This window comes from Mirounga angustirostris, unplaced genomic scaffold (genome assembly GCF_029215605.1).
Source record: "Mirounga angustirostris isolate CCGP_5_RB_7025 unplaced genomic scaffold, mMirAng1.0.hap1 SCAF_4, whole genome shotgun sequence".
Classification (NCBI taxonomy): Eukaryota; Metazoa; Chordata; class Mammalia; order Carnivora; family Phocidae; genus Mirounga; species Mirounga angustirostris.
Genome location: NW_026991712.1, coordinates 84,680,894 through 84,691,132, shown reverse-complemented (window position 1 = coordinate 84,691,132; position 10,239 = coordinate 84,680,894). Strand labels below are relative to the sequence as shown.

The 10,239-nt window shown below is 38.1% G+C and overlaps 1 protein-coding gene across 1 annotated transcript; it reads right to left on the bottom strand.

The window, feature by feature from the left end:
- Positions 1-7,843: 7,843 nt before the first annotated feature.
- Positions 7,844-8,803, bottom strand: LOC123840986 (olfactory receptor 5V1-like). Its single transcript, XM_045870698.2, has one exon. The coding sequence runs from the start codon at positions 8,801-8,803 to the stop codon at positions 7,844-7,846; it is 960 nt and encodes a 319-aa protein (XP_045726654.1).
- Positions 8,804-10,239: the final 1,436 nt, after the last annotated feature.

Sequence of the window (10,239 nt, the reverse complement as noted above, 5' to 3'; positions counted from 1 at the left end):
TTTTGTGGAAGGCAAAGGCAATCAAGATCCTTGCAAACTAAATTATGACACAGTGCTAGATAGCTGATATACCTCTGAGGTAGGACAGTGAAGGCCTATTGTTGGCCTTGCCTGCTGAAAGAAAACTGCTTCTGATGGTCTTGATTTATAGATTTTTTTTTAAAAGCATTTGCCAGATCAATAGCAGCATACTCGGTACCAGGGGATGTGTTAATTTGTTCAAGCAAGGAAACCACATCTGGTACAACAGCTGCAATTAGAATCACCTGGTAAAGCTTATGATAATCCACTGTCAATCTCCAAGATCCATCTGTCTTCTGCACAAGCCAAATAGGCAAGTTAAATGCGGGAGTGGTGGGAATCACCACTCCTGCATCTTCCGAGTCCTTGATGATAGCTCTAATCTGCAATCCCTCCAGGAATGCAATATTGCTTTTGCTTTACTATTTTTCTGCATAGAGGCAGTTCTAGTGGCTTCCACTTGGACTTTCCCACCATAATAGCCCTCACTTCACAGGTGAGAGAACCAATGTAAGAATTCTGACAACTGCTATATATGTCTATTCCAACTGTGAATTCCAGAACTGTGTAACAATAGGATGGGCTTGGGGACCCACTAGACCCACTATGAGACAAACCTGAGCTAAAACCACATTGCTCACCCGACCTTCATAAGCCCCTACTTTGACTGATGGACCACAGTGATATGTTGGGTCTCCTGGAATTAATGTCAGTTCCAGTAATCCTTGAAAGGTCTGTTTATTTCCTTTTCCCCAATGTACAGTTACCTTAGTAAAATGTCATAGTTCCTTTTGGGGAAAAACTGGGAGAAAGATTAACAGTATAAATTACCAGGCTTCTTCCTCAAGGAGAACTGGACTTCCCTTTATTCAAGGGGTCTTGAATCTATAAAGTGGCTCAAGTCTGGGAATTGATTGAGGGGCTGTGGCTCTGATTTTTATGAAGTTAGACTTATGTTCACTTGACCTAGAATTTTTTGTTTATATAGATCAAGTAACAATTTAATAGGCTTCCTATCTATTTCAGTTCTAGGAAAATCATGATCAACTATCCAACAGCACAAGTCTGTGCAAGTGAAAATAATCTCATTGCTGCTTTGTCTCTTCTCTCCATTATGGTAACCATGTGCACCTTGCCTTTGATGGTTGAGTGTTGCCACTTGGCCCCTGGGATCCAATTACTCCCATTGCATTTAGGTTTCCTAATTCAGTGATCACAGTTCCTCTTGTAAGTTCTGGTCTACAAAGAAGAGCAATCACAGAGCTTTCCAAGGAGGCTGGGGCTTCCCTCACAAATTTATTTCTCACAATCATAGTGAAAGGTGTATCTTCTGGACGCTTCCAAGGTGGATAAGTTGGTTTTAAATGACAAATACACTCTAACATTCCAATCTCTATAAACCCTCAAATCCTTTTCTCTACATTAAACCAAGGCAGGTCTTGTATTTCTAATCTTGCACCTTTTGGTTCATGTTTTCAGCAAGTGGCCAAACAGAGCCCTTTCTAATTCCTGAAGCTGCAATATTAAAAGCAGAATCTTTGCTTATTGAGCCCATATCAATAAATTTGGCCTGATCCAATTTTATATTCCTGTCACCATTATCCCACACACTTAGATTCTGGTCCCATACATATTCCTCAGATTTCTGTCTGTATAAGGTAGAAATCTCAAGTAGTTCTTTTAGAATGTAGCACATGTCCACATGAGTCCACAGGCTATTCTGGATCTTTTGTGGTTCTGTAAAAATTTTAGGATTGTTTGTTCTACCTCTGTGAAAAATGCTAGTGGGTATTTGATAGGGATTCCATTAAATGTGTAGATTGCTTTGGGTAGCATAGACATTGTAACAACATTTGTTCTTCCAATCCATGAGCATGGAAATGATTTTCCATTTCTTTGTGTCCTCTTCAATTTTTTTCATAAGTGTTCTATAGTTTTCGGAGTACAGATCTTTTACCTCTTTGGTTAGATTTATTCCTAGGTATCTTATGGTTTTTGGTGCAATTAAATGGGATTGATTCTTTGATTTCTCTTTCTGTTGCTTCATTATCAATGTATAGAAATGCAACCAATTTTTGTATATTGATTTTATATCCTGTGACCTTACTGGATTCATGTATCAGTTCTAGCAAATTTTTGGTGGAGTCTTTCAGGTTTTCTCCATAGAGTATCATGCCATCTGCAAATAGTGAAAGTTTGACTTCTTCCTTGCTGACTTGGATGTCTTTTATTTCTTTCTGTTGTCTGATTGCTAAGACTTGGACTTCCAGTACTATGACAAATGGTATTGGGAAAACTGGACAGCAACATGCAGCAAAATAAAACTGGACCACTTTCTTACACCATACACAAAATAAATTCTAAATGGATGAAAAACCTAAATGTAATAATCAAAATCCTAGAGGAAAACACGGGCAGCAACCTCTTTGACCTCGACCATAGTAACTTCTTACTAGACATGTCTCTGGAGGAAAGGGGGAAAAAAAGTAAAAATGAACTTTTGAGACTTCATCAAGAAAAAAGCTTCTGCACAACAAAGGAAAAATCAACAAAACTAAAAGACAACCTACAGAATAGGAGAAGACATTTGCAAATGACATATCTGATGAAGAGTTAGTATCCCAAATCTATAAAGAACTTATCAAACTCAACACACCAAAAATAAATAATCCAGTCAAGAAATGGGCAGAAGACATGAACAGACATTTCTCCAAAAAAGACATACAAATGGCAAACGGACACATGAAAAAGTGCTCAACATCACTTGACATCAGGGAAATACAAATCAAAACCACAATGAGATACCACCTTATCCCTCTCAGAATGGCTAAAATTAACAACACAAGAAACCACAGATGTTGGCCAGGATGTGGAGAAAGGGGAATCCTCTTACACTGTTGATGGGAATGCAAGCTGGTGCAGCCACTCCGAAAAACAGAATGGATGTTCCCCAAAAAGTTAAAAATAGAACTATGCTATGACTCAGCAATTGCACTCCTAGGTATTTACCCAAAGGATATAAAAATACAGATTTGAAATGACACATTCATCCTGATATTTATAGCTGCATTATCAGCAATAGCCAAATTATGGAAAGAGCCCAAATGTCCATCAACTGATAAATGGATAATGAAGATATGGTATAGATATATACAATGGAATAATACTCAGCCATCAAAAAGAATGAAATCTTCCCATTTGCAGTGATGTGGATGGAGCTGGAGTGTATTATGCTAAGCAAAATGTCAGTCAGAGAAAGACAAATACCATATGATATCACTTATATGTGGGTTTTAGGAAACAAAACAGATGAACATAGGGGAAAGAAAAAAAAGAGATAGAGGTAAACCGTAAGAGAGACTCTTAACTATAGAGAATAAACAGGGTTGCTGGAGGGGAGGTGGGCAGGGATGGCCTAAATGCGTGATGAGTATTAAGGAGGGCACTTGTTGTGATGAGCACTGGGTGTTATATGTAAGTGATGAATCAGTAATTTCTACTCTTGAAATCAATATTATATTATATGTTAACTAGAATTTAAATAAAAACTTGAAACATGAGGGAAAAAAGTCCCTGCTCTCCATGTTGAAAATGGTTTAATATAGTCAATCTTTCACTATTGGGAATAGTGCTATATAGGGGCTCTGAGTTGGTTTCTACTCTTGGCAAATTGAGCACTCAACATAGTGGTAGTCAGATAAGCCTTGATGAAGGGAAAGCCCATGTAGTTGAGCTCATGGCATGATATCTGTCCTTGCCAATATGACTACTTTGTACATGAGTCTACTGAACAAGCACTTGGGTAGGTTGGGAAAAACTGACTTACCTCTACTGAGCATATTGTCTTCTCCATGTGATTAACAAGAGAAAAGGTCTCTATAATAAGTGTCCTTTAATGAGTATTCCCATAAAATGTATATGATTCACAGTTTACCCCATTCTGAGGGGTTTACTCATATACCTCTTCCTCAGATCCTTTTTTTTTTTAATAAGCTCTGTGCCAACATGAGGCTTGAACTCACAACCATGAGATCAAAAATCACATGTTCTACTTACTGAGCCAGCCAGGCACCCCTCCTACATGTCCTTGTTAGCAATATTCCAACTAAGTCCCTTGACCACCAATTCAAATCATTGGCCACTGTGAACTGGTATCACTTCATATTTCTAGACAGAAGAGACAATCAGATTTGTGGCTCAAAATTCTACCCACTAGGATTAATTTTCCTCAGTGTCCTTCAAGGCCACTCCTGAGGGGTGCTATAATGTGGTATCAGTTTATCCTGGCTGATGCCAGAGTTCCTTGTGGAACTATCTGTAAAACAGTTTTTAATTTTTTCTTCTTCTTCAGTAAACTGGCCTTGGAGAACTTCCTGTAAGGCCATTCATTTGTGTTGAGGAAGGTGCCAGTACAGTAAAGTAAGGTGTTTGAAAGTCTGAACCACTTGCTGATGTCACTAATTTGGGCCTCCAGGAGTATTTGGAGCCTGATATTGTATATATCACTTCCACTTGATGATGAGGTGCTATCTCACTTACCCACGTTTGTAGCTTGGTAGATCAGAGAACACATAGTTCATATAAATAGCTAAAATCACATTGTTACTTTTTTCCCATTCTAATGATCAGTCTCTTTGGCAACCCAATAGCAGCCAGAAGCTATTTCTCAAAGGGATAAGAGTTATTATCTTCAGAAGAGAGCATGGTTTTGCTCTAAATTCTAGGGGATTCTCCTACTGGGGCCTCAAGGCTTTATATGCCAGCCCATATGCCACAGATCCTTCAAACCTCATTAAATCTGTTGGTTCAGAATGTCTGAGAACTGGCTGAGAGTAGCTTTCCATTGTAATGATTCAATGAACAATTTTAGTTACTGGACTTTGGGTTTTTCTTATTATATTGAACAGTAAGATGTCCATTGAGTTCAGATCTAGAGGTAATGTGATCATTTAGCCATTGCCAAAGATCTCTACAGATTAAAATATTCTGATTTCTGTGAAACCACATGACCTCTACCACTTCAGAATTCCGCTATCCCCACTGAAATAAGGGAGCCCATTTCAATGATGCCCTCTCCTAGTGTCATTCCCAGGCTGCAGAGGACAGCCACCACAAGTTTTATGAAGATGCTGGTACTCCCTTTATCAATGCATTTTGCAGGAGATTTTGGTAAAGAGAATGTACTCTGGTCCCTCCTGAGTACTTAGTGGGTCTAGGGTAAGAGGGTCATATAAAATAAATCCATGCAACATTCTTATTTCCCTGAAGCTTTGGATCCCACCCTTTACATTTTGTCAGGAATATCCTGGCATCTGAATTTTATTGAGTGTAGTCCATCATTGAGTGTAGGTTTCAGTTAACCAACCAAAGAACCTGTTAGAGCCCTTCCCCAGTTGCTCAAGATAATACACTGAATCCAAAATTTCTAGGAAATGCACCCATGTAAATATATTCAAAATGATCCAGCAATATGTTCTGTCCTTTTTGGTTTAACACCCTAAGAATCCATTGTCATACATATTCTCAAGGCTTTTACCAATAAAAAAATGATAAAATCTTGACATTTTATTTTAGTGTGAGCATTATAATCTCCTGGGTTATACCTTGTGCCATTAGCCTGGGGTATTCTGGGATTGGACCTCAATTAAGAGTCTAGAGGTAATGAAGGATGATAGGTGAGCATCTTAAAGAGAATTGGTGTTATTGTAAGATAATAGCCTTGGGTGAGGTTGTTATAGGGTTTCAACTAAGGGAAAGTTAGTCTCCTCAGATAGGGGAGGAAGGGTTACTTCTGATGGCAGGGAATTTAATGAAGATTTAGGGGTTCAAGTTCTAAGATTTGCCCAAATCCACTGTATTTTTCCCATCCTAATGATCAGAGTCCCACTCATTCCCAAGTCAGTGTCCTAACTGCTACATAAGAAACCTGGAGAAATTGTGGATTTACAAATTACTTTGTAATTATGCAACCCACAAATTAAGATTTTTGTTCTGAATTAAGCTTCATCAGTTTTGAGAGATAAAAGATTTCCTGGTTGTTTGACCTTGCCTTGAGTGAGGAATTTAAATGCCTGAGCCTGTCATTTTCTTCCTCTAAACCTCCCATTGGAATCAGTAATGCAGTCAGTTAATGATTTTGTAGTCTTTATTCCCACCTCAAAGGTCAATTTTAGTATTGTAGCAGTAATTTGGTATTTCAATGTCTGGTTTCCAATAGACATTTTATTTCAAACAATGTCTGTGAATAATTTTAAGCAGCCATTTTGTCATTGCACACTATGAATGATTGGATTTCCCATTTTCCCTTGGTTATGATGTCATCAAAATATTTAAACTCCATCAGATCAGATATACAATCCAGACTTCCATCTTTTTTTTTTTTTAAGAGGGGAGGTGGGGCAGAGAGAATCATAAGCAGGCTCCATGCCTAGCATGGAGCCCAACCAGGGCTCAATCCCACAACCCTGAGATCATGACCTGAGCCAAAATTAAGAGTCAGACGCTTAACCAACTGAGCCACCCAGGTGCCCCTAGACTTCCACCTCTGAGGGTAAGTTTCCTTGAATGACTCCTGATATAAAATGCTATAGCTAACTAGTGTTCACAGAGGAAATAAAAAACTAATCCAGCTATTTCAACCCTCTTTATAGAAGCCTCTACCCTCCCTATAGAGAGACACTCATTTCTTACTTGTGTGACTTTATGTTTCAAGAACAGCTGTTAAAGGAATCTGTAAACATCAGCTAATGTCACCCAAAAGTCTCTTTCTACCACTGCAGTGCTAGTCTGCCACTGCTACCAGATCCAGAAGAAGACAATTTCTTCTATATTCTTTTCCTAATCTCTTGTGTATGACTCTTATATTGGCAGAATTTAAAATGGAATCCTGAATGCAATGGAATATTAATCAGCCATCAGAAAGGATGAATACCCAACTTTTGCATCAACATGGAGGGGACTGGAGGAGATTGTGCTAAGTGAAATAAGTCAAGCAGAGAAAGTCAATTATCATATGGTTTCACTTATTTGTGGAACATAAGGAATAGCATGGAGGACATTAGAAGGAAGGGAAAAATGAAGGGGGTTGGAATCAGAGAGGGAGATGAACCATGAAAGACTATGGGCTCCAAGAAACAAACTGAGGGTTTTAGAGAGGAGGGGGGAGGGGGATGGGTTAGCCTAGTGATGGGTATTAAGTAGGGCACGTATTGCATGGAGCACTGGGTGTTATACACAAACAACAAATCATGGAACACTATATCAAAAACTAATGGTGTAATGTATGGTGACTAATATAACATAATAAAAAATAAATAAATAAAAAATAAATTTACCAATCCCCCCCAAAATAATAAAATAAAATAGGACAAATAAAATAAAATAAAATAAAATAAAATAAAATAAAATAAAATAAAATAAAATAAAATGGAACCCTGCTGTCAAAGGAGCCTGGGAAATAACCTTTCCAGGATTTCAGCCCCTATGATGTGGAGAGAACTTAGAAGGACTGAGATGGTGTTGAGAACTAACACAAAATACTTGACACAACATGACTTTGCAAAGTGGAAAAAGAGTACTTGTGGAAAGAGAGGAGAAAAAGATGAAATTTAGGATCTGGTATGTAGGAATTGAGGATCTGGATATAGACTCTAAAACTATGATGTTACAAATATCTTAGATGTGTATATCACCAAGTACTACATGTTGGTAAACTGAACATAATAAAAAAAAGAAGAAGAAGAAAGAAAGAAAGAAAAAGAAGTAGGCAGAAATTAAAAAAAAAATCTTAGATATTTTTCATATCTGTTTGAAGACCACTGATCTAGACACTAATATTGCCAACGATCATACACCCTCCAGCCAGTTTCCTCAGGGCACCCTTGACCTCCTTGTTTCTCAGGCTGTATATGATGGGGTTCAACATAGGGGTCATAACACAGAAGAGCACAGAGACCAGGATGTCCACGTCTAGGGAGTAACCTTCTCTGGGTCTGTCATAATTGAAGTTGGCCATTCCATAAAAGACCACAACCACGGTAAGGTGGGATGCACAGGTAGAGAAGGCCTTACTCCTACCCTGAGCAGAGGGAATCCTGAGAATGGCAGAGATGATGAGTATGTAGGACACTCCAGTAAACAGGCAAGGGCTCAGGCCAATGGTGGCACTGGCCACATGGAGCACAGATTCATTGAGAGAGGTGTCTGAGCAGGAGAGCTTCAGGAGCAGTGGAATGTCACAGAGAAAGTGGTTGATTTGGTTGGGCCCACAGAGAGCGAGTGTGGCTGCCAGCACCGTGTGTGTCACAGAATTCACCAGTCCACACAGCCAGGACCCAGTCACCGAAAAAACACAGACCTTCACACTCATGAAGACTGGATATTGAAGAGGGTGGCAAATGGCTACCAAGCAGTCATAAGCCATAGCAGCCAATAAGACAGATTCAGTGCCAGCACATGTCACGAGGAAGAAAATCTGGGAAAGGCAGCCCTCATATGAGATGGTCTTCTTCTCCCGGAAGAAGTTCACCAGAATGACTGGGATGGTGGTGGATGTATAGCAGATGTCCAAGAAACTCAGGTTGCTGAGGAAATAATACATTGGAGTGTGGAGAGCAAGGCTGATTCTAGTGGCTGTTATTATGAGCATGTTCCCCAGGAGTGTTGTCAGGTAAATGATCAAGAAAACCAGGAAAAACAAACCCTGTAGTTTGGGGTGGTTGGAAAATCCCAAGAAGATGAATTCAGTGACATCTGTTTGATTGTTCATTTCAAATGGTGTCATAGCTACAAAGAATGAGAAAAATAAAAGCCATAATGAGAATGTACAAAGAGCACCCTAAATTGGCATGTTAACTTGCAAGGTCATATCAAATATGTTGGATATAGAATGGTCTGGACTGTGGAGGGAGGTGTATAAGAAAGTCTTCAGAGAGATCACAACTTTTGACTCAACAAATCCAGCCAGCTCAGCCCCAGAGACCTCCCACAGATTCTTGTGTGGCTTCTGGTGCATGAAAATAAATGGAGATTTAGTCAAAGCCTATAATAAACTGATAGTCCTTGTGTTAAAGTAAGCTCATCTCTTTCTGGCTCTGAAAAATCTTCCTCCTAACATTACATGTTTCACTGCATTAAATTCTTTTTTTTTTTTAAGATTTTATTTATTTATTTGACAGAGAGAGACACAGCGAGAGGGGGAACACAAGCAGGGGGAGTGGGAGGGGAGAAGCAGGCTTCCTGCAGAGCAGGGAGCCCGATGTGGGGCTCCATCCCAGGACCCTGGGATCATGACCTGAGCTGAAGGCAGATGCTTAACGACTGAGCCACCCAAGCGCCCTAAATTCTTTTTTTTTGTAAATATTTTTTAAGTAATACAATTTAATTGTGAAAAATTAAGAAAATGTAAAAAGAAATAAAGAATAGAACCACTCACAGAATCAATGCTACCATTCAGGGTATTCCATTCTAGTCTCTTTTTCTATATATGAATCTTGATCTCTACTTCTAGTCTTAAAATATTGGGACTACAATTTCCCACAAATGCATTTTCTTCTATCGTATAAAATAAATTTAATATTTCCCTTTGGATTGAACATTAGATTGCTTCCATTCCTTTTGCTATTATAAACACTAGAATGAAAATTTTCATACAGAAATATCTGTGAACATCTCTGATTTCTTCATAATAAAATTTTATTGGTTTGTTTTATATAAATTGATCTCATTTTTCTCAATAAGAACATTTGTATTTTAGGATTTATAAGACATAAGAAATTTTAACCAATCATATATACTTAGGTAATTTTCCTCATTAAGGTAAACTTTAGTAATCCAAAATTTATCCTCAGTCAAATTTTACATATTTTCTGAAAATATAATTAATACAAGTACCAATTTTCTATTAAATTATCCATTCTAATGCAAGGCTAGTTCAGTATTCAAAAGGACAATCAATATAATTTACCACATTCACAGACTAAATAAGAAAGTACATTATAATCTCAAAAAAGGCAGAAAAATCATTTGACAAAATTCAGTTTCCATTCATGATAGAAACTATCAGTAAAGTAAGGATAGATATAGACTTTCTAAACTGATAAAGGGCATTGAGCACATATTATGTGCCTGGCACATGATTTGTATTATCTCTTATTACTTTTTCCAACAACCATAAGATGGGCACTATTAATATCAGAATACAATGAGGAAACTAAGGAA

Bases quoted from the DNA above. Each gene is read 5' to 3' on its own strand.
- LOC123840986 (XM_045870698.2), bottom strand. From the start codon at position 8,803: ATGACACCATTTGAAATGAACAATCAAACAGATGTCACTGAATTCATC.